This window comes from Ambystoma mexicanum, chromosome 6q (genome assembly GCF_040938575.1).
Source record: "Ambystoma mexicanum isolate Mex_15411 chromosome 6q, UKY_AmexF1_1, whole genome shotgun sequence".
NCBI classification, from domain to species: domain Eukaryota; kingdom Metazoa; phylum Chordata; class Amphibia; order Caudata; family Ambystomatidae; genus Ambystoma; species Ambystoma mexicanum.
The window spans coordinates 743105517-743130877 of record NC_090937.1 but is presented as its reverse complement, the minus strand read 5'-3'; the positions used below and the strand labels follow the sequence as shown (position 1 = coordinate 743130877).

Here is a 25361-nt window from a genome sequence, read left to right as displayed (position 1 = left end):
CAGGATGGATCGAGGGTCGAGTGGGGATCCACTACGCCCCTTGTCCAAAATGTTTTCCGAGCAGCTAACGCTGAAAGGGATATCTATCTGATGAGGAATCTGCGGGAAAGCAATCCATTGAAAAAACATTGCCGGTAAGTAATTTCTCCTAATTTATTCCTTACTCCCACAGATTCCTCATCTTTGATGTCTATCTCGGAGTGCGGTTGCCGGCAGGGGGCACAGTGTGGCTCTGCGTCGGCTTCACCCGGCGCCTTTACGCACCATCCGCCGACATGATGCTGGGGAAAGTAGTTAGAGAGGCCCTGCATACTGTGACATTACTTCCTTTTTTCCACACGCACTACTCACTTTAGGAACTGTTAGGTAGGATTTTCATATTTGTGATAAATCTTCCTGATCTGTGTCAACCCCAGACCTTTTTGCTTGACTGGGGGCTTATTTCTCCTTGTCCCTAGGTGAATAGGAATCTTTCCCCCCCCCTCTCACCTAGTCTTTGTCTTTTTATGTGTGACCTTTATATGTCTCTCCATAGTGTAGGATTGGAGTTAGTTTCCTATTACTTTTGGGCTTAGGCTGGGTTTCCCCTTTGGGCTTTCCCCTTAATTTTTCTTTAATGTACTTGGGTGAACTACTGTTCCCAAGGTGTAAAGTGGGATTTTGATCCTCTTTTAAGTTAATATAGTGAGCCAGCACACCCCCCCTTATCCCGTTTCTTACTTACCTGGTAACATTTTTGTTACAATTGCAAGTTTATTTGAATTGCTGGTGTCAGTGGTTTTACCTTAGTGACTTTTTAGTCGTATTACTCGCAAGCTGTTAAATCAGCCTCGGTAATGAACAGGAGGGCTCCTTCTTTTTCGCCATTTCTCATGTGCTTGTTGTTTCCGAGGTCCCTCCCCAAGTTGTGTCTTTGCCAGGAATCCTTTGTGTTCAAGGCCCAGTCTCCAGAGTGTCTGAGAAGGCAGGAAGCAAGGAAGGAGTGCAAAACTCTGCATCCCTTTGTCTTTCACCTTGCCTGGAAGGAACCAAGTCTCAATGGGGGGCTGGCTGTCCCGATTGGACAGCCAGACCATCCCTTTCTGTAAACTGCAGGGAGAGATTGCAGAAGTTGTGCTGTAGTTCCTGATAAATACTCAGAACCTGGAAGCTGCTGACAAGTCGACCACTGGAGCTGAATCCAAAGAGGAAGATGAAGAAAAGACATCTGTGGTGAATTCCAGCAACCAAAAAGCCTGCTGTGTAACTCGAGCCTGATGCAACCCTTCTTTCCAATCGACCTGTGAGTTCTAAATGCAACACCTCCTACCCAGAGGCTGCTGGGATCCACTAATCTCTAGAAGACCAGCATTCTGAGACATCCCACGACGTGCTGCGATCTCAACACTTCCTTCCATGGTGCCACCAGCGGCGACTGACACCAGTGATGCTGGCATTTCTCAGGAGTATACCCTACTTCCTGGGGTTGCATTCATGTCTTGCTTAGTAGAGGTTATGATGAAAAGCAGCTCCCTATTCCTTTTAGATTTGACCCCCGACAACATAGAAAGGTTAGACTTCCCAGAGGAATGGTATGGTGCGCAAGGGGACTTGGTGGATCTTGCTGCTGACTTAAGAGGCTAGTAGCCTGGACACCTCGAAGGAGCTTAACATGCACTCTTCTCCTACCCTGGATAAACTCTGTTGGCTTTTCAATGTCTGATTGCCAAGGTGGTGAATACCTTGGGATTTTCAGCCCCCTCCCAAGGTGCAGTATGAACTGATGGATATTCAGGACTATAGGTCCCAAAGGAAGAAACCCTACTGCCATCCAACCAAGCATTAGAGACACCGGCCCTTGAACTATGGTCCAGACCAGGTCCCGGTCTTCGTCCTGACTGTAGATCAGGATGTAGCCGAAAAGCACAGGTCAGTACTCTCGGACTCACTGTTGCTATCCACCCATGCATCACCAGAAAGTTTAGTTGTATAGGCTGCCAAGGCTAATCTGAAGACATCTTTCCCATCTTTGCTCCCTGACAGGGAGAGCAAGAGACTGGATGCCTGAGGAAGGCAGGGTTTTGTCTCTGCAAGCCTGGGACTAATATATATCAATGCCTCCTGGGCCCTAGCCAAATTGTCATTTGGGATTTGGTCTGTCATCTCAGGGAAAGTGGTACGCAACCCTGTGGGGGAAATGAGGGATGGGTTTTAGGACCTGGTAAAGTGTGGCAAAGAAACGTCGCACCAGATCCTCCAATCGGACATGAACACTGCAGATTGTAGGGCCACGATGATGGCCACCAGCACATTACTGCGGAGATGCACTTGGTTTAGAACCTTCTGGACATGCTGTTTGACAGCAACAAACTCTTTAGTATGCAGGCTGATACATCTCTACTGATAGTCCAAGCTTCAAAGGCAACTGCGAAGTCTTTGGGACTGGCAGTCCAGTACCAACATCATACTAGCCCCACCTGCAGGCGTTTTCACCCCCTCACCTGTTATGCCCATATGGGAAGAGGCTCCCTCAGGCAAGCAGGGCCACGCCAACAGGGGTCAGGGTAGGAGTGACCCATAGGAGGCATCTCAGCCTCCATGGTGCCCTTCGCTGCCCCAGGTGCAAAGCCCGATGAATCAGGCTTCCACCATCTCTCTCCTATGGGAGGCAGAATATCCCAATGTGGCAAGGAATGGATGCTTGCCACTTCAATGCCTGGGCCTTACATGACATTCACCATGGATAACTGTCTCCCTTTTGCTCTTAGTCCTCCAGTCAGTTCTTGCCTCCAGAACATCTCGTGCTGGAATGGGTCCATCAGCTTCTGGCAAGGGGGGGACGTGGACCCAGTGCTCTGCTCAGAATGAGACAAGAGCTGTTTAATCAACTCCCCACCGCAATAAGTCTGGTCCAAGGCACAGGTCACATGGCAGACCACTTCTGCTGCCACTTCTGCGCTGCCACTGGGATTATGTAGTTGTTTTCCCCTGGTCCATGCACAAGGGAACGCCTCCAAAACAATGAGATGAAGAAATACAAAACACCTCGCTCCTCCACACTTCTCCACAGCAGACCACTTCTGCTGCCACTTCTGTACCACGACTGGCATTATATAGGTTTTCCCCCTGGTCTGTGCACAAGGCCACGCCTCCAAAGAAATGAGAGTGTAGGAATGCAAAACTCCTCGGTTCTCCACACTTCACTTGCACAGAGAAACAGTGGAGTGGGTAGCTAGCGGGGACTGCGGGAGGGCTTGGCAATTTGTCAGCATGGGATCTACAAGCAACCAGGGTAGGAAACAGTGGGGATCAGATCACCCGGTCTCAGGTAGCTTGTCCAATGTCTCTTCAGCTGGATGCAGGTACCTAGACCCCATTGACCTCAGAAGGAAAATTCTCAGCTCAAATAGTTTAAGGGTATCTGCCTCACCCTTTCCTGACATTGAAGTCTTTAGGGTGATCTGAACGCTTCTGCTTCTTCTAATCTAGATGTGCACTTTTCGGAGTCACCCACCCCATGAGTCACTCTTTTGTATATTCTCGTAAACCGGCAGGTTAGTGGACATAGCCGGCAGGAAGAGCTTTGGAGGGGTCTGTCTGGACGTCATTCTGGTTTCCGTTACAGCCTCTCTAAACTCACAATAAACTCCTTGACTCCATCTCATACCTCTCTGCATCTTCTGGTCCTGCTTAGAGCCCTCTGGGTAGGTTTTGGCTCTCACTCTTCTTTTGATCCCTTTCCTTGTCGGTGCCATTGATTTAAGGTGGATTTCCTTGCACTGGTCTTTCCATTCTATGGGGAGTCTTTCCTAAAATGAGGAATCTGTGCAAGTGGGGTATCCATTAGAACACGATACTTAACTTCAGTAATGTACTTGCTGATGGATGCTGTATTTCTTCCACAGACTCCTCGACCCTTGTATCTACAACTCTGCAATGCTAGTAACAGCGGCAGTTCTACCATTCCTCAGTATCTGTAGTTGGAGGGGGGGGGTTGGGGAGGGATGAGTGCCAGTGAGGTCAGGTGGCTCACATGCTAGAGCATCACTCCTGGCACAAGTGTTGCCATTGACGCTGAGACTTAGTCTACAGAGGCGTGCAATGCCATCTATTGCATGTGAAAAAAGATTCTGTACCAGTCGGCACACAGATGACATTTCAAAAGCTGAGGTCTCTGTGTGCAAAAATGCCACATCCATCAGAAAAAACATTATCAAGTGCAAGTAACGTGTTCTTTTCTTGATCTTGCGAAGCTTTGCAACTCCAGTGCATGTAAGTTCAATCCAGAATTCAACTGTACACCCCAACATATCCCACCCTTCTGTTTTGATAGGGGTGTTGGAATACCCTGTAAATTGACTTTTTTTTATTGATGTGATCATTTTAGTTTTCTCATTTAAAGGCCCTGATTCACGGAGCATTTTCCAATGAGGTTTTGCCATTATAAAACGCTTCTTTGAATTAGGCCCAGAGTATTGAGGCTCACGACATAAAGGTTTTCAATCTTACCTATTTGCTCAAACCTTTGGCCGGCCCAACTCGAAGAAAACTAAGGAATAACAAAATGAAGTAAAGAAGCAATAACGAGTAGGGGATTACGAAAAAAGTATGAAATAAATGTGGGTTCCATACATCACCCGGTTGTTTCCATAAACGCCAACCGTACACATATCTCGGAATGACTATATTTTGTGAAATGCCATAGTAACGTCCTACTTTTTTGATAACTCCAAAGGGTTGTACAATATTTAGTTGTCAAGCTTTTCTGCTCGTAAAGTAATATGCAAATGTCCTAAACATATGATTGTTGTCTTCATTAGAAGGACCCTGTCTGATTCATTCTATGAATGGAGACCTTTTGAGGAGTTTAGAAGGGCCCGAAAACTGCATCAGACCAAAGCTCATCCAGGCTTCGAGAGAAGGACACTGCGTCATCTACTATGAAAAGGGCCTGTTCTGTGTCTTCAGTGTGAACGGAAAGCTGCAGGCCACCATGGAGACGGAGGACAACACACGGGTGAGTAGTGATTCATCTGATTGGGCGGTGTATGCAAATACTCACTCCTGCGTGCAGGTGGGTTGCATTTCATAAAACAGTAAAAAGGGCGTTATTTTGCCATTGGTGGATTTACAGCATTTGAAGGCATATCAAAATAGTTATGTAAACGTGCCCACCAAACGGACGTACTGCAGTGTAATAAGTATCACCAGGTTTGACCCTATTAAACAGCCTCTGCTGGGGGGGTCTTATTTGTTTTCAACGTTTTATTTAGTCCCACACATGTTTTGCGGCCCCTGCAGAATCGTTTGCTACACAAGAGCAATAACATGGTTGCTCATGTAGCCCTCCAGATGATTTGAACTGCAACTCCAATGATCTATCACATTCTACTGGACTGCTTCTGGCTGATGGACTTTTGAGTCCAAAACATCTGGGGCCCAGTAATGAATATGTGGCTTCTCTCTGTGGAGTATACTGTGACCTGTGAGCCATTCATGCAATTAATATGAAGAATCGACTGCATCGAGTTCTGCGTCTAAATTAGAGAGGGGGAATGTGGTATTGTGACTGAGTGAGGCTCCCTTAGATGGACGTCGGGTGGACTGTGCATGGTAACACTGTTAATATCCGTAGCATAACGAGCCGTTTGTAATGCCGAGTTTGTATTTTCAGCATCTTTTTGTTCATTTTGTATGTTTGAATATTGACACTATTATCTATTTCGTGGGCTACATATCCTAATCTGAGTTTTCTTGGCGCTGGACTGTGTTTCAATACGTGTTTTCTGAAAGTTGGCATTGTACAGTGAATACTTATTTACATACATTAAAATGTCCCTTACTATAAAGCTGCACTTTGCAATTGCGTTGCAGTGGTGTTCCTCATTGGTTGTGATTAGAATGAGTCCTAGGTATTTACACACACGTTCCCCCCGAGTGCGCAATCTCCACAAGAACATTTTTAATTAATAAATGACTTTGGGTCCCCGACCCTGCTGGACCTCGAGGCCCTAGCTACTCCTCACTGATGATGCCCAATGAGGCCAAAACATGTCTGGTGATGATTGTGGTTTCCTTCAGAAGGGATGTTAGGGGAAGATGTTAGGGGAAGCAGTTTTTTCCCCTTCTGTAATGGCTTGACCGGCTGAAGACCGATGGTCTGGAGGGTTGCCCAGAGCAATGCCAGAGGTTAGGATTAATTCCAAACCTTCAGGCCATCGCCTCTTTTGTTTTACACTCGAGCCACGATAGGCTTTGGGAATTGTTTTTATTACATTTTCAGTTTGTCATATAATTTCTAGTATGCAACCAGAATGTATTTTATATCATTAACTGGTGCACTAATAACAAGTATGTTTATAGCTGCAATTGGTTCCGAAGATGCTAAAGAGAACTATTTTTTTGTCTCCCCATTTGGTGTATTGTTTGACTTGCAAGTTAAAGTTCCTTGATTGGTGTAGCCCGTCGAGTAGGTTACTAACGCTTTTAGCCCCCCGGGTTACCGGGTGCTAAAAAAAAATAGTAGTTTCATTCATTGAACTGTACACTGCGTGCGTCCTGTTCAATGAATGAGACTGTGCCAAGATGGCCGCCATGATTATAGAAGACAGGTCTCCATACAGAGCCCCTTTTCCGTTACCATGGCAGCTGGAAAACCAAGATCCAGGGAAGCTGCAGAGATGGGTGGCGCCGCTGCCACAATCGGGAAAGTGGGGTTAGGATACATTTTTTTAATGGGAAATGGTGGGTGTCTAAAAGATGGCAGAGCAGAGCAGGGGAGGCCAACTGGTTCCTTGGAACGGGTGCTGAGCTCAGGAGTATTAGCCCGCAAACCAATGAATCTGATTGGTGGTGCCCCCCGCCCCAGGAAAGCCGACGTCTCCATTTGCTTGTGTCTACTTTGGCTTGGGCAGCCGGGCCGTTAATGGTCCATGCCACGCATGAACACGGGTGTCAATACCACATTAAAATAGCTGCAAATAGTAATAACTTTCTGTGCTTCTGTCAAGTGTAACTTCATTTTAGAAGATAATTTGTGCAATATGTTATTGGTGTTTTCAGAAGTACACTTCACATAGCAGCTATTACAATGAGCAATCGGCTAATGAAAATGGAGGCCATGCCGACCAGTCAATATCACTGTTGAGAACCAAAAACTTCAATCCTGCCCTGCTGTCCCCTGTCCATGCACGGCATATTAAATTTGTAAAGTAGAACACAAAACCACAACAGGTAGACCAACAGGGATTTAAAAAAAATATTGTTTTCCCATGTAAATGCAGCTCAGAAAATCACCTCCAAATATTGTCGAGCTTATCCTCTATACTGGGATGAATCCATGACTTCTACGCCAGTAGCATCTGTTTATTAGCTAACGGCAATGCTTTGTGCTGCCGTCTTCCGTGACTTTGCCAGCCCAAGCCCCTCAGTAATAGGAGTGTCGTGTTTTGATTTTTTAAGCAATGATAGATGACATATTGTGTGTGTGCTTTTGGGTTGATTTAATGATTGTTGTAGAAATAATTATACTTTCACTTTCTGTGTGGAAAAAACCTAGACAAGAACAATGTATTCAATGTATTTCAACTACATTTGCCCCAACAATAGCTTGAGTAATGTTTGCACACGTTCCTCTATTTTTAAAGCCAGCTTGGTCTGGTTTGTCTAACTTCCCTGAAAAATCATTTCATGTATTTTGGCAACGTGGCCCAGTCTGTAGTTTGTACAATAGGAGTCTTTCTGGATTTGTCATATTGATAATTTGGATTCAACGGTTGTGCTGATAAACCTGTTGGGTCTTGGGAAATCTTGAGATAATTTAGTTGAAGGAGTTGCCAGTCCAGAGCTTGGATTGTGCTATTATACTACCATCTTGTTAGTCGAGATTAACTTTTCTGGATCTCTGGTCATCTATTTATTGTTCTGGATTCTCTTCTGTTGAATAGATGTGTTCCTTGTATATTGTAAGTATATTTGTGTTGGGGGATTGTTAACATTTCATTTGACCCTTTCATATCATGTTTGATATGGGCTCATTGTTTTGCTTAGCTCCCGATCTATGTGCTCACGTAAACCGCGTGATTGCCTGAGTTAAAGTGTATTTGTTTCTTTCAAGTAGTATCTGTTCTATCTTTGATCTGGTTTGGTTCCCGTGTACAAGTGGGCAGACGTTTCCATGCTTAATGTAGTATTGACACTGATTTGTTTCCACTGAAGCTGCTATACTCACTGCACCACTTACCTCTAGCCTCCAAATGCTATATTATATCTGCCTACAGTGCTGCATACGAGTGGAACACCTACCTGTTTCCCTCCTTAAAATTTGGTCACATCACCCTACAAAGAAAAATAGGGAGTTGCAGGAACGCACGTGTTCTGGCCCTTTTTTGTGTCAAATGTGCTGCTGGGGCAATGTGTTTTAGGCCAGTTATATGTGCAGTACCTTATAAGTGCTGCCTGCTCTGAGGCTTGCTGATGAAAATGTTTGTTTTCATTTACAGTAATGGCCAAAAATATACCTATTTTTTCAAATTAAAATATACCTAAACTTCCTTAAAAAATATGCTCTCTACGGGCCATTTTACACTTAGCTGACCAAACTAGGGATTACAATACTCTTGGTTAAATTATTAACTGAAGCCCTGCATACATTCTTCATATTGGTTTTTTAACATACTTTAGCTTTCTTACCAAGGGGATGGACAGTGCCAGCCATTAGGTGCCTGCGTAGCACAGGCTGTTTAAGAGGGATGGGGGTTACCGAATGGTTGGCTTGGGCCTGCCCTTGAGGGTGCTTAAGCTTTTAGAACACAATGCCTTGTAAAGGGGGCCGCTGTTTTTAGAAAATCCCAGATCCCAGAAAAGCTGTGGATCTGGGGTTCTGTGCCGCTTTGTCATGGAGACACAGACCAGCGCACCGGTCAGGTGAAGCAGAGCGAGCTAAGAGGTTGCTGGTTGCCAGAGGGGAGGTAGTTGAGGGGTGTGCCAGCATCCTACACTATCCTGGGAGCGGCTTGACCAAAGGGCAGAGTATGGCACACTGAGGCCGCAAGTCATCCACAGAAGGATCTGAGGCAGCGGGGGGGGCGGGGAGGGGCAGCGTGAAAGAGGGAGGTGGGGCGAACAGTAAGGTGAGCTGTAGCAGTGTGGTGGGAGACAGACTGCTTGGTGAACTCAAAATCTGCATTCGCTTGGGGGTAGTAGTCCCCTTACCCCAACTCTTGTTTTGCTGAGTTGTAAATCCTGCTAGGAGGGCTTTAGGTGGGCTGGGGCTAACAGAGGTAGAGCCTGCTTGTGAGCCAGGGCTTCCTTTGGTCCCCAACTACAGATATTTGCTGAAAATGATGTGTAGCAGTCTTCCTTGGCCACCAAGTGGTTACAATGTGGCCCTGCTTCATATGTATTGGGAAGAATCCCTTTGAGTCAATTCTCCATGGTTAGTTAAAAGTAGCCAACAGCCCAGCCCCGGGGCAAGGCGGTATGGGTGAAGGGAGTAATGAAGCAGCCCTCTGTTTTGTTTTCTTCAATCACAGCCCGCAGGGATTATTTGCATCTTGCAGGTTAAAGCAGCGTCATCTTCGTTGTGACAGGGGAGGCGGCATTGACAAATAAGATGTGAATGGGGGCAGCGGGTATGGACTAATCAGAATGAAAGTCCACCTATTAAACTCTGTTACCTGAAGAGGACATAAATGGAGTCTGCCCCAGCAAAACAGCCTGTGGCAGCCGCTGAAAGTATTAATGGCCTTGCATCATACCAAAAGGGAGCCCGTTTTGTTAGTTGCAGGCCACAGTTAATTTGGTTTTCAGGTTAAGAAAATAATTGTACTTCGTAACTTCTTCTGTATTTTTTAGAGATGTTGGAATATCGTGTTAACAACGAAAAATGCAAGTTAAAAACAACATAGGGTCTTTATCGGTGACTACGCGTTCATTCGTAGATCCATCCTGCTTTTGTTGCCTTAAAAATAAATCATCTGCGCTGTTCGTCTTGATAGCAAGTTGTTTAAACTTCCTTTAAAAAACAGAGTGATAGACTGTTAAAAGGTAAAAACAATGTTCCTAAACTGAAAACCATCCAAATGGTTTCTGTACGTTGTTGCGTATTTATTTTTTGTGGGAACGATACTTACATTCATTCACATGATACCCCGCCCCCCAAGGTAATGAATGGGTTGGGTCAGGGAGCCATTGCTAAACTGTCTGCCCCACTTTTGGCAAAGGCCAGCACTAAGGCCACGACCGGTTCGAGCCCCCCTCGATTTCTCATCCCATTTAAAGCACTGGTTCAGCGTCTTAAAGATGTGGTGCCCTCCTGTGCCAGTGTACAATAACGAGGTTGACCCCTTAGCGTCACCATTAATCTTTTGGATAGTGGAGAGGTTCATCTCTAAGCGCGCTACCCAGAGGAGACCACTTAAGGCTCCAGCACCTCAAAGGCATGTATTTGACCAGCGGCAGGAGCTGGCATCGTGATTGGTGGGGTGGCAGGTGGAGAGGGGTCATCACCCTCATCCCCATCCTCGTTTGCCAGTTGCTATGAGGGCATTGGTGCTTAGCTGGGTCTTAGTGGGTACATGGAATGAGTGATTATTCAGGGTAGAGCTTGGCTAATGGGGGATGCCTGCGGTCGAGAGGAAGTGTGGTTCGACATGTTCCCGCTCAAGCGCAGGAACCGTGTTCTCTTTTATTAACAAAGTGAAAGGTACCCCATGTAACAGGCTAAAGGGGGAAGCAGGCCAACACGGCAAGCGATGATGGCGGACCAGCATCGAACAGCTCATCATCGCACTCATCTCAGTGAATAGGACCAGTGTGTCAAGCAGTATGCGTTTCCTGCACAGCATACCTGTACTTGGTGCTGCTGCATTCTTCGTTGATTCCAGTCTAGTTTCCAGCTTTAACCACGAGGGCGCACCGTGACACGCCCTGCACTTTCACGGTCCTCTGCGAGTCCTTGGTTTATTGTGAGAAGTGCTGTAGGCATGGCGACAGGGCGCAGGACCGCGGGAACATGCGGCACTGTTTAAGCAGCACATAAGAAGGCTTCTTGGCTTCCTGTTTTGTAATCACAATGTTGATAATCTGTCACTTTCATTTGTGATTATGTTGTCAACCAGCCTAATAAATCTGCAACTTCCCTTGAAGTCCCTGGCTGGCTCGAACACATTCTGCAGTGTTTCTGTCGGGTCTGGGGTTGATGTGGCTCGAGGCTGTGGAAGTTCCTCCCTCGCCAGGCCTGCAACACACACATATACTTCAGGAAAAACGGTTTTTTAAGCACTCCCGGTTGGCTTTTAGGTTTACGCATTCCAGAACACTTTTTTTTCTTCCCGCGGCTCCTGCACTTTATCAAGCGAGCTGGCAAATGGCATCTGCGTGATTAAAGCGGGGCTCTCAAAATGAGTGGTACCAGCCCACGGGCTGAACTGGGCTGACATATTCTCTGCCATTCGCCGAGAAATGGAGGGGGTACGGCGACGGAAACCGCGGGTCAAACATGTAGCGGCGCGGGGTTCTTTGAGGTGCACTTCCCAGGCTTCCCGTGTCATGGGTTGTCGACAAGGGTACAACCATTTACCATCATCCGGTTTCAGGGCAGAATTCTGATATTCTATCCTATAACACGGTGCAGTGAAAAACTGCTGGCACGGTGCTGCCAGCACGAGAAGGCATCGAGTCGGCGTATGCCGCGTCGTGCAAGTGCGCAGCGGGCTCAGCGTGCTGCAATCGGCGGCGACATCACATGCGCGCACTTTCTCGTATAAGTAACAGTTGTGAAAACGATGATTTGGCGATTAGGAGAATAAGGGAGGCGGCCAGTGAGTTTTTGTATTTTTTATTGCAGGGGTGTAAATGTTTGCCAGAAGTATTCGTGTTGACGAGCATAGAGAGAGAGCTCAAACCAACCATGGGGCTTTTTTTTTGGGGGGGGGTGGGTTGTAGTTATCCCTGGCAACATTTTTTAAAATAATGTGTTAAAATGTTGCATTAATATTCAGCACACATTGGTTTTGTAAGGTAACGCATGGAAAATCCAATAAATGCAATTCACCAACAGGTCATAGGAACATTTCTCAACACATTTTCATGCCTTCTCCCCACTATATATGCCTGTATAAAAAAACATTTTCACGCTCGCTATGCCCATACATTTCCATGCTGCCTTTGCCTATACATGCCAGTATTCCCATATAAGAGCATGCTCATGTTTGCTTTGTGCGTAATGCCAGTAATGATACTGTAAGAAAGCATGCCCGAGCTGGCTATGCCACTATATGCCAGTACCTGCATGTAAGAACATACCCCTATTGGCTTTGCCATTAAAAAGGCCATGCCACAATATGAAAATCTTTTCGACGCATAATACCACTTATCATATTTACTTTATCATAAATGCCTGGTAAAAATGCCATGTCACAGCAAGAAATGGTTAGACCGGCTGTGCCAAAAACTCAGTTTGCAATCAGTTTTGTAGGGTAACGCATGGAGAATCAAACTGATGCAATTCACCAACAGGTCATAGGAACATTTCTCAGCACATTTTCATGATGTAGCAATAGTGCGTGAGCCCCTCTACTGACAACAAACATGGTTCAATTAACCTGTTCTATGGAATTTGTCAATTTTGTAAAACTTGGGGTTTTACCCTAAATTGCTAAGGGTAATCTAGACGTGGACCCCTTGCTCGCAGTGCTTTAGAGGGGGCTCAGCTTCACCTCACTGAGGAGGCCCAACAAGGCCAAAACACATGTCTGGGGTTGCTGATGGTACTCTTATTCAGAGATTTGTCTAGCTTTTCTTTGCTGGATTGCCCTTCTGGGCATGACCAGACTGATAAGCAAATGGGTATTTCTTCTCTGTGACGGGTTAGTGAGCTAAAACATGTTTGTAGACCCCCCTGAGTGGAATACATTCCATAGAGCAGGTTATTTGAGCCATGGTTGGCCCAGTGGAGGTGCTCCCATACCTTTTGTACAATTTCATGATGCCTTTCCCCACAATATAAGCCAGTATGAAAACATGTTCACGCTGGCTGTGCCTATACGTTTCCATGCTGGCTTCACATTTACATGCCAGTATTCCCATATAAGAACATATTCATGTTTGCTTTGCGTGTAAGGCCTGTAATGGCACTGTAAGAAAACATGGCCAAGCTGGCTATGCTGATATATGTCACTACCTGCACGTAAGAACATACTCCTGTTGGCTTTGCTATTAAAAATGGCATGCCACAATAAGAAAATATGTCAGACATGTAGTAACACTTATCATGTTTGCTTTATCATAGAGGCCCAGTAAAAATGCCTACCTGCACTTCTCCCTCTCCCCTGCCCTTTTGTACATCTCCACCCCACTTTTGCACGTCTCCCCTCCCCCCTTCCATGCGCTTACACGATCTGAATGGCACAAGACCTAGTAAGATTGTTGTTTTGTCCTCCCTTTGTTTCCTATTTTGTCTTGTCGTGCCTAGAAACACTTGTGTACAGGCGCATTGTAAATGCCATATCATTTCATGCCACAGTAAAAAATGGCTAGACTGGCTGCACCAAAATGCCAGTCTAGCCACGTAATAACACTTATCGTGCTTGCTTTCTCAGAGATGTCCAGTACAAAATGCTATTTATTTTTAAATGTTTTTATTGGCATTTGTGTTATACATCACCAATTCGGTGTACATGTATTCGTATCATTCAACATCCGAATGGTGAATCACAAGTTCGCAATAACCAATACTAAATTAAAGAAAAAAGGTAAAAACGAAACGAGGAAAAAAAAACAATTAACAAACTAACTAAACAACCAGTCTTCGTAGCCACGTTATCGTTCTAGGGTTTATAACCCCTCCTATTGAACAGTTCGGACATCTTGGACTCATGGGTGTTGGTCAGGTAAGGGGTGTCAGGCCCCGGAACTCCCCAGCTGGGTCTCAGGTATTATTTATCTAGTTGTATACAGTTCCAGTGGGTAGGGGCAGCTCAGGGGGGTTTGTTGTCGGATGAGTGGAATACATCCCAGATTAGGGCCTTCCAGTCCTCATTTGTTGGGCTTGCCTCCCTTCCTGCTCTGGCCACTCCTTCACCCCATACTGTTGTCTCTGCTCCTGTCCAGTGTTGAAGTTCCTTGTGCCACCTGTCATACTGTGGGCCTTTTGCAGATTTCCTTGTCATTGCTATAGATCTTTTGGCCAGTACACATACCATGTCCATCGGTTTCAGTACATGTCTCAGTTTGCTTATTCTTGGATATGCTCCCAGGAGGCATTCCTTAAGGGACCATTCATATCGTACCACCCCAGCTCTTTTACAGGTCTGCTCTGTCTTAGCCCAGAAAGTCTGAGCTTTTGGGCATCTCCAGAACCTGTGTATCATGCCCACCTTTTCTGAGTTGCATCTAGGGCACAGGGCATCAGTGTTGCGCCTGAATTTGGCAATCCTGCCTGGTGTCATATATGTTCTATAAAGGATCTGTAGTTGGATTAAAAAAAATGCTATACAACAGTAAGAAATGGCCAGACTGGCGACACCAAACTGCCAGTCTAGCCATGTAACAACGATTATAATACATGATGGACGATAAGTGTTGTTACATGGCTAGACTATAATCCATTGCTGCAGCCAGTCTGGGTACGCTTTAGGCCTCTGGCATGGCAATATTTGTTACTAGGCATCATGGTTAAAGAAAACATGACACCATGTTTGCTTTAACGTTAATGGGCAGTAAAATGCATTGCCTCCCACTGCACCCGCAAATGAGAAGCCCGCTCACTATGCTGGTGTGCAGGCCTCTGCATTGATTCATCCCCAAATCAGAGGCCCGCTCACCAGCACGGTCAGCAGGCTTCTGATTTGGGGTCACCCCCTACCCACACTGCCAAATCAGGGCCCGCTTACCATGCTAGTGAGCAGGTCTCTGATTTGGGGGCATGGAGGGACGGGGTGCATTTTTTATGCATTCATATACATTCACTTGTCCACCCATGCACATTAACAACATTCATAATTTTTTCACCCACGCACCCATAACATACACTCTCCCATTCACACGAGTACCCACACAACATACACTTGCATACGTACATGCAACCATATGTACACCCATTCTTACACACAGAGCCACACACACATTCATGTACACATTTTTTTTTAAATTACCTAGAATCTTCTTGACACATTCAACATTAACAACCAGGAAGCAGGGAGAGCTTCCTGGTTCCTGTACATGAGTATGCCCCAGCAGCTCTGAATGTGCGGGGAGGCGCAGGAGCACCCTTTGCGCATTGAAAACTGCATTACCCCAGCCTGCAACTCCATTAGGCCATGCAAGACTGGAGGAGCAAACTATCCCTGGCCCTGCATTGCCCATTGGACATGTGTGCTGGGCAACGAACTGTCAAAGGGAAACTGCGTTTACCTTTTTAAAGTTCAAGCCAGCCCAAGAATGCCCTTTATCTGCTTGTTGCAGCTGAGGGAGCACTTTGTTTTTTATTGGGCTAGTTTTTTGACTAGTCCAAAATGGGTGGGTGAACACCCCGTTGCGCATTATAGGCAAGCTCTCCCGCCCCCGAGGGTGGCGTGTAAACTGATACCACTCAGTTCTCTGTGCCAGTGGCAGGGTATCTGGATTGGGGATAGAAGTGCTGTGTAGTTTCGGCACGGTTATGAAAACGTTTTGGCTTTGGTAAATTCATCACAGGAGGGCCTGTTTTAAATGATTTAACTGCAACATTCGTTCACTTAGCCTGGGACCTGCAAGGAGTGGTATAGTCGTCCTCAAAAACAATGATCACACACATTGCTATACAGGAGCCACCGTGCCCCGGTTTGCAGCCTGCATTAAGCTACATTTGCGTGATTAGATGCTACTTTCTCTGTGTGGTGCCTTGAAATTGAGAATATTCACCTGATTTGTAAACAGAATATTATTCCAGTCCAAAGATCTGCACATGAATGATTAAATCAAAACATGGAAAAGAAAAATCAGAAACGAGTGATAATAGGCCAAGCACTGTGGGTGGTAGGACCAGTCACCATCTCACAACAAGCTGGAGGGTCCAGAGTAACTCTGACTGCATGGAGGCGTCTCGAATATCCTCTCCTCAAACCAGTTCAAATTCCACAGAGAGATCTGAATAGAGTCTGACATCCGTAGGCACGAGAGAAAGGTTAAAGAGGAGTCGATTTAATTTACTTTAAAATATCATTTCGTATGTAAGAAGCGCCAAGCATAAAATCCCGTCTGACCCATGCCCACAAGGTTAATGGATTTTCATCAGCTCGTTTCTGTAAATGTAGCAAATCATTATTGAGTTTGCGCTTCCCTGCGATTTCACTTATGCACCCCCCTCCCCCCGCCCCCCCAGGGAGGGCAATTTTTGGATTTCGGAAATACAGAGCTGCGCCATGTGTTTCTTTTTCTACCGTGAAGAATAGCCATTTGTTCCCTCATGCATGTGTCATGCTGGTTGTGGTGTGCAGATACACAGATGCTCCCAGAAGACCACATATGCAGGAGGAAAGCAATTTGTTTACACACAAATTGGCCAAATCCCACAATATCAGGTGCTGGCTGAAATTAGACGCCTTGTCTTTCTAGCCATAGATTGACAGTCTCTATAGGCGAGTAGTAAGCACGTGCCCGTCCCCAGGTCTGCCAGCGCCCTGTGCCAGATATGTGCGCCCCCAGCCCCGCGCACCACAAATGCAGAACAGCAGGGGGCCCAGCTCTGTTGTTCGGCTGATACTAGAACAACAGAACTGAGCCCCATGCTGTTCTTGTAAAGTGTGTTTAAGGGCGCTTTGCCTCCAGCTCAGTGTCATGTAAACAGCGCCCATTAAACAATTAAACAAACACACCATGATTCTTTAAAAGGCACTGTTTACATGACACCGAGTTGGAGGCAATGCGCCCTCTATTTGCTGCGCCATTGGGGCGCCCTTGTGCAGCCGCACCCTATGAGTGCACCTTGAGCCGGCACCGAGGAAGCATGATGCTAGTTTCTACGCACATGAATATTACTAATGCATTTTTTTCATTGTAAGTTTTATTTACCTCTAAACTGCCAGCCGTACATCACGATATACATAACATTCCTCACTGACTCCCATGTCCATAGGCTGGACTGTTATATAGTATGCCGTAGCAGTTTAAACGAGCCCTGCAAAATCGATTAATGTTGGCCTTTGTGCAGTGAAAATCTTTTCTAGGTATCAGCCACTCCATATGGCTTTTTGGTAGGGTTATTCATAACCTCTCCCTCTGGAATTATACGACTAACCCTCTCGAGCTAGTAGAGGAGTAATCTCAATAGCCAATATGGGGTTGTCCCGGAAAGCCGTTCAGTTTGGAACATGGCTTCAAGGGGCGAGTCGCGGGCCAGGGACACACAAGGATGGGCGCAGGTAGGGTCCTTCAAGGTAGGTGTGAGGGACACGATTTTGGGTACTTTGAGAGTCGGGCATCGCTGTGACGGAGATCATCGAGCCTCTGAAAAACAGGACAACTGTGAAATAGCTCAACAAGTACTCATTTCCAGGATACCTGCGGAGTCGGCAGTCACAGGTACCAGTACTGCAGGGCTGACTCATCCCTTCATTCTTTTGAAGTTAATGCATTGGTTATCATTAAATTGGGTAAGGGGGGTGAGTAGGCTGTTGAAAACGGAAGGGGTGACGTGCGTGCGTGCGTGTGTGCGCGTGTGTGTTCATTTAATTTAAATGAACATCCATCTGAAACTTCAGTCTTACTCCCTTTGCCCCAGTACAGTGTGACCCTCAATTGTATTTAGTGAAAAACACTAACCCACAAGCATTCTATTTGTAATCTAATCCAGGGACCTATTCCAAATTTCCTCCAACAGGTCACTAGGGCTAAATGCTGGCCAACGTAAAAAAAAAACGATTAGACAAAGGGATGTACAGCATCTCTGCTACTGAAACAGGAGCTCACCCTATGATCCACTATGGTGATGGGTGGTAGCGATCCAATATATACTGGCCCGACAACACAGCCAACTTCTGGGCGCGCATCGGCTCACACATAGTTCCGTGCTGCACCTCCTGGTGGCTGAAAAGTTCCAAAGACAGCTGGCGGTGGAGAGAGAATGTGTAAAAGGAGAAATCTCTGGGAGGAAAGACTAATCCATCATAACAAAACTTTACCCAAGGTAAGGAATTTGTTCTCCTGGTTTCAACACCTATGATGGAGTCCTGAAATCTAAACTTACCATTGACCCATATACTTTATTAAAGAACTGGCTTCTTATTAATTTGTACACTTCGATCATTTTGGCAATATTAGACATGTATTTGAGTAATATGATGGGTGACCGTGCAGAATCAAAATGAACACCATATGAGCTGTTTAGCTATGTCAGAACCTCACCTGTTTGACCAAATGGGTGCAGTTTGTAATAAAGTAAACAAGCCAAAGGAGTATACTGAAGTGTATATGCATAGTCCTAGGCATGCCATGAAAGAGAACCTCATGATCATTGGTATCAAAAGCAGCTTACAGTTCCAAGATAATAGGGTGCCTGCCTGACCTTGAGCCCTAACAGTGAATTGCTGGTCCTTTGCATACATAACTGTTGTTTCTGTGTCATTAAACGGGCTAAAACCAGAGACCACTAGGTGGTGCAGCTAATCCAGCCACTTGACAGTCCAGCTTTCTCTGTACCTGCTCAGCGGCTACTTGCGTGCGCCCGTCCCCACCCCCATGAATGAGATACCCCTAGGGGAGAGAAGTTATTAAAGGGCTTGGTGGGGCAGAGAGGATAGCAGCAGAACAAGCCCCGACCAAGGTGTGGTGGAAGCAGGAGAGTGTTTGTGACACTTGTGGGCCCTAGAGGAGTTCCGAAGCTGTGGGTGAAGCAAGGGAAGGAAAGTGCCCTATCTGCCTGCAGACCAGAGTGAGGCTCAGGACCACAATGCCTGAAATCGGAGCTTCTGGAAAGAAAGGAAGGACACTTGAGATGAGCAGAGAAGCAGGCTGACCTATGGGAAGAAGAGGCAAGGAAGCGAGTGGATGGAGTACCAAGGAGAAAGCTGGGGAGATCCCTGAGCCGGACCAGCTATACAGAGTAGAACGGGAGGAAAAGTTACCCCATAATAGAGTGAGCAAGACAATTTGTGCAGATGGTGTGGAAGGATCCGGAATAGTGCAGCCTGTGTAGGTGCTGATGTGTCCCCTAGAGGCCACCATTTGAAGAAAGGTGGTAGACACTAGTGACATACAGGTAGCAAATGGGTCACTTGGGGAAAGCCTACAAAGTTCTTTGCCATTTGAACAAAGAGGCCCCATAGGGTCATTTGGAACAATCTTTCCTCAAAACGCCCTTCCTGCAGGTGGGGGAAGCAGGACAGAGAGGTCACAACCAATACCTTGGCGAAGTTGAGGCCCTTGCTGCGGGTAATAAGTAATCCAGCCTGTAGGAGATAAGTAACATGCATCCTACTCTCTTGCCTGGAGTGTTCATGGCAGAGGCCCTTGGGGCTGGAGGGAGAGTACATTGAGTTAATAGCCCTAGGGTGAAGAAGCAGAGGGCTAAAGTTAGGGAGGCTGGACACATCTCCAAATCATGATTTTAGAATCAGACAATATATGCTGTAAAGCAAAGTTACACAGGTTTGCCTGCCAATTGTCCCCCTGCTTCAGCAGAAAGTGAAATGGCTCATCTGAAAGGAGAGAGGGGAGGTGCTGTTACAAGTGATGCACTGGTTACAAGGCAGGACATTAGGGAAATATTGGGGGAAGAAGGTGGAGGACAAGGTGGATCCCCTAGAAAATAACCAACTATCTATGAACTTGCTGGGATTAAAGTGTGAGAAGAGATTGGAAGACATGGAAAAGCAGAACACGGTTCTGCTGTTCTAGCTGGAAGATGTAGACCACCTCAAAAGAAGGTGCAATTTACATATATTTGGTGATCCAGAATCTCTAAATGAACCCCTGGAAAAGGTGGAGCAGATGGTTTGGGACAAGACGGATTGACGGCTGATGGCCCGGTCGAGGTCCACTACGCCCCCTGTCAAATCTTCTGAAGCAGCAGAGCCGGTTGGAATATCTATCAGATGAGGAATCTGCGAGAGTAGAATACATAGAAAGAACATTACGGCAAGTTGTTTCTCCATGTCCATTATCTTGGTTATGGCCAAGGAAGGCAAAGATCCTAAGAAAAATGCCTCTTAGAGGCAGATATCATTGTTAAATGTAGATGTGACTGTATTCACAAAGATATTGGCCACACTGTTGAACACGGTATTTCCCATCATGATCCACATGGATGAAGGGGGATTACTTTTAGGACAAGGGGCAAACAATGTCAGGGAGGAAATTCACTTAATACACTTTGTGGAGGAGCTGGAGGGGAATCAGTAATCCGTTCCCTAGATCCCAAAAAGGCTTTCGATAAGGTGGAGAGGCGGTTCTTGAGGGGATGATCGAAGTCTTTTGGTTTGGGCCACTTTGGAGGAAGTGGTTAAAGGTATGAGACAGGAGTGCCCTCTCTCTCAGCTGCTGCTTGCCCTGCTGATATAGAAACTGGCAGACAGAATTCATAAGGTGAAAGGTGTCATGGGATTTGGCATAGGAAATGAGGACTATAAAATAGGACTCTTTGTGGATGATGTCTTGTGCTTTCTTTCCGATCCATACTCATCACTTGGAATCTTGATCCACCATTGCCACTTGAAATATTGCTTCAGGAAATAGACATACAGTGCCCGTTCACGGTTTGAGTTACTGTGGATACAGTTACGCCTTCTGTCTCTAAAGCAGGAGCCTACGACAACATGGGATAGGGTGAGGGAATTGACATTTAGAGTCTGAGAGGAAGGTTTCAGGTACCTTAGGTGTGTTATTGGGATGCAATCCAAGTGGGTTGTTGGAGCAGAATTTTCTACCTGTGTTGGAGCACCTGATAGAAAATGTTGGGAGGTGGGGCACACTGTGTCTGGGGTGGATACCGAGAGCAAGTGTGATAATGATGAACGTGCTCCCCTTGTTGCTCTTTCTCCTCAGTAAGTTGCCAGTGTTGGTGCCTCAACAATTTATGGCTGAATTTAAGAACTCTCTTCTCAAAGTCCTCTGGGAGGAAGATTAGGATACCCTTTGCCCATCTGGTACTCCAAAGGGAGATGAATATCCAGACTTTGAGGCCTAATATATAGTGGCTCATCACAGGATACTTTATTATGATCTCTGACCGGCAAGTGAAAAGCAATGGGTAAAACTAGAGAACATACTTATGAGCCCAGCCAAAGTGGGGAGTGGTTCTCGGTACTGAAGAAATGCTTGCTGAAAAAGGTTTAACACCCAACATTGGGGCCGTTATGGTGGATGAGTTGGCCCACTGAGAAATTATCATCATGGCCATCACCCTTGGGTTTACTGTGGGCACCATTGTTCTTAAAGGACATTGCTTAGCCAAGTAGGTTTCAGTCATTGTTCGAGTGAGGATTGGAGATGGTGTGTAACATATGGAGAGGGATGAAGATTTTTGACATCACTACTTTGGAAAGTAAATTTGGTAAAAGTAAACGTTTGTTATTTTTAGATCTGCAACTAAAAGGCACATTGTCTTAGGAGAAATGGAAGGGGAAAATCTCGGGACCTTAAACACTGTTTGAGCAGATCCTTGATATATTTTCGGGGAACAAGGGGTTGATAGCTGTGAAGTGCAGAACTCTAAAATGGAGTAACCTAGAGGAAAATAAGAAAAAGACTTGGGGATCCCTCTGTCAGATGGGCTATTGTCCTCGATCTGCAGACAAATACATAAAACATCCAGGTCAGCCCAGTCCATGCTCCTTGGGATTAAACTATTGCACATATGGCAAACTCTCCGCCCACCCCCAAATGAAATTAGCTAGCTTGTACCTAGGTGTTTCCATCGCATTCTGGAGTGGCTGCGAGGTAAGGACAGTCTTCTTCTTTCATGTGTGGTGGTCCTGCTATGCGATTCAGGCTTATTGGACTGAAGTCCTTTCATGGGTTAAGGAAGTAGAAAGTCAAACGAGAAGGATCAGCCCATTGTTAATGGTATTTGGTATCCCTTCTGTCAAGGACAGTATAAAAGCAGTGCCTCATATAGCTCTGTCTCATAGCTGCAAGTGCTTGTGTGGTGCAAGGGAGATGGGTGTTAGAAGCGATGGAAGAAAGAAGAGGCCCAGGTCGTGCTGCTTTTGTTCTGGGTCCAATATGTATTCAAGTACAAGGTACTGTTGGGATGTTTGGTGGGTGAGAACCCTGATCTGCCAAGCATGGAAAGGGGCACAGTGGCGGGCGTGGGGTGTAGATAAAGTGTAAGGGCAGATGCACTGCTCCAGATATGATTTTGTTGTGGGATTATTTTACTCCATATTATTTAAAAATGGGAGTAAAATGATTTTATAGATAGTAGAAAAGTAAGCCCCAATGCTAATGGGAGTATTTTGTAAGCGAGTAAAAATGTTATTCATAAACATTAAAAGATATATTTCACTGCTTCATATCAGGCAGTAATAGAAGAATCGTACTGTGGCACTACAGGTTCTACTGGTCCAAACATATCCATGCATATGGTGGGCAAAAGCAGAGGTGTGTGCATCTTATGTGTATGTTTCCTGTTTTTTGTTGGGAGTATTTGTACTCCCTATTTTTCTTTTTTGGGAGTATTTACCTATTTTTAGTGAGTAAAAGTGGTGTATACACCCCTTATCTGCAGGGCTGGGTAGGGGGAAAGAGTAGTCGAGGAGAAGAGAGTAGGTACGATGATTGGGAACAGGGATAGGAGTCGTGAGAAGGTCTTAACATTGTGGGTACGTCTTTTCTTTCAACACCATATGGTTTGTGGAAAAAGAATAACAATGTATTGAACAAAAAACGGCTAAAACTAGATTGGTAGCCACAGAGAAGGCTGTTAATGTCCAGGTGGTGCAAACATTAAAATGTTAAAATCTTGTGCAAGTGGGCAATACAGGGAAGACACAATATTATTCTGTAGTGACCAGGATTTTGGGTCCACGTTAGATTTCGTGAGTGACTACTTGTTTTAATTTTTGGAGGACATTTCATTTTTGATGGAGGCGTTAACCAATTTGGTCATAATGAAAGCCACATCAGGCAGGGACAATTTTGAGTTTTCAGCATTGTATGTAACTGAGTGGGATAATACTATGAATGACCTAATGATTTCGAAGGGTTCTGTCTCAAACACTGTGGTAAACTCACAAAAGAAGGCGGCACTCTGAGCCACAGAAGTTCAATATCACAATGTTCTGCTTTTGAGCATATGATTATTCGAGTGCAGCACAGTTTGCTGTTTTTTAAAGTAAGGTGTAAGATTTGTCGCAGACTTGTGATGAATCTTTGCATTTTACAGTCACTGGGTGAATCTTCAACTTGCGTTTAATGCTTAAACGTTCCTTAGAGAATTTGTCAAATTTAGAAATGGAGACTTAAAAAGACTTGAAAGTAGAATTCCTTTCCTCTGGTTAGGGTTTGCTTGTCTGCCTTTCAGTACATTGATAGGCTAGCAGTCTGGAGTTTTTCCAGCGCCTTTCCAGTAAGCAACCCTATCTTTCGGGTAACAGGATGTGGTTATACATTTTATTTCAGGGTATTGGACGGCATATTTTCATAATACTTGCAAGATCAAGTTGCACATGATTCTAGGTGGGGGACCCTTCATCTTTGAGATATCCAAGAAGTTTGCAGAGTAGAGGTTTTCAAGGTTTTTTATTCTTAAAGTTCCACTGGAGTTGAATTGATCATTGGAATTTCTGTGTAAAGCAATGTCACAAAGAATGGGGATGGATGACGTCGTTCCAGCAGAGAGGGTGATACTGCTAGGTCTTGTATGAATAGCAAACCAAGAAATGAACTTGTGAGTTGGTTTGTCAGCCATTTGTATTTTCTGGATTAGCCCTTCGGCACAATCTTAATCGACCGAATTGTCCAAGTCCCCTAAAAGACCAAGCCTGGAAGGTCAGTCTGGAAGGAAAGAAGTGCTTTGTAAGGCAGACGATTGTTCAACAGTAGAGGCAGAGGTGTTGCTGGGTCTGGAAAAGATCAGGGGCTAAGCTAATGTCGGGACTGGCGGGACACAGGGCTCGCTAGCCTTTTGGTTGTAGCACCTGAACTTCTGTCCGTGGCTACAACCAAAAGACCTGGGGCTATAGCCCCCGTAGCCCCCCCACCCCCTGTAGCAACTACTCTGAGTAGAGGCAATTTATGACTGAAAGTCTAATGATATGATGTGGCATTTATTACCTGCCTGTACACAGGTGTTTCTAGGTGCAAAATGATGCATTTGATGGGGTTGTGTTTGACTAAAACCATGAAACCACACCCCTTGCATGAGATATCATTGAAAAAGACAATTGCCACTCTTATCACCTTTCATGATGTCGCTGTTGCTTCCAGTGATGGAGGTGGGTTGGACTTCAGGTATAGTTACGTAAAAAGTGACTGTGAATCATGTTTGTGACATTCAAGATGTGTAAGGCATTGTCTGTGATGAGGTCACAGATTATTTTGTTAGGTTTTAAATTGGAATTGGAATTAAGGTGAGCATCATGGAGGGCAGTCTGGGAGTTTGTGGAGTAGGGCTGGATGGAGCCACTGGGATGGTGAGTGGCCTTCTTTTGGAAGGGATATTACTATCTTCCTTGGAATCATGTCATCTAAGCAAGACAAACTGTGTGCAGAAGGGAGTTGAGCACAGGCATTTTCACTTTAGTCTGTATGGATAAGCCATTGCATCAGTTTGTTGTACCAATTCACTGTTTCTCATGAAAGGGGAGGAGGAAGTGTGGGGGATGCATGCAGGATGAGCACGTCTTGCAGGTGGTACGAGAACTAAGATAAACCAATGTCATGGGAAGAGGCTTTCAGTGAATGAAGCATTGAGAGTGTAGTGCAGTGATAAGTGGGGCTGAGGGCGGACTGCTTACTTGCCTCCGAGTCAGGCTACTGTTATTTCTCCAAGGTTGATGAGTTTGCACATAAAGAGATTCACGTTTAAATTAAAAGCTTGGATCACCGAGTTATCTTTTTTTTAGGTGTGGCTTTATGACTATATTCATCAGGCATCTGAATCTCCCAGTTTTTGACCACCAGTCATTTCCAATTATTGGTGATGGGGGCAGTCAGCATAGGAAAAGGAAGCTAAGGAAGGCAGGATCTGTAAGAGTTTGCTGCTTTGCTTGATCTTTTCAAGGCTTGCATCTGCTGCTTTGGCACAGTCAGCCTATGTTTCTGTTATCGGTTCTTCTCTTGCCAATTGATCCCAATGAATGAGTGATACCATTGGAGATTTAGACCATTTATTTTCCTCTAGATTTCTGAGATAATTTATCAGTAAGATCGATCCGCTAGAATATGTGGTAACAAAAGTGTTA

The 25361-nt window shown here is 45.4% G+C and overlaps 1 protein-coding gene across 3 annotated transcripts in view; it reads left to right on the top strand.

Annotated features, from left to right (window-relative positions):
* The window catches only part of LRBA (LPS responsive beige-like anchor protein), a 3444508-nt gene that overhangs the window by 3386755 nt on the left and 32392 nt on the right, over positions 1-25361 (top strand). For all 3 annotated transcript variants that reach the window (XM_069631262.1, XM_069631261.1, XM_069631263.1), the window contains exon 55: positions 4800-4996. In XM_069631262.1, the coding sequence (XP_069487363.1) occupies positions 4800-4996 (197 nt within the window). The remainder of the gene's footprint in view (positions 1-4799; positions 4997-25361) is intronic.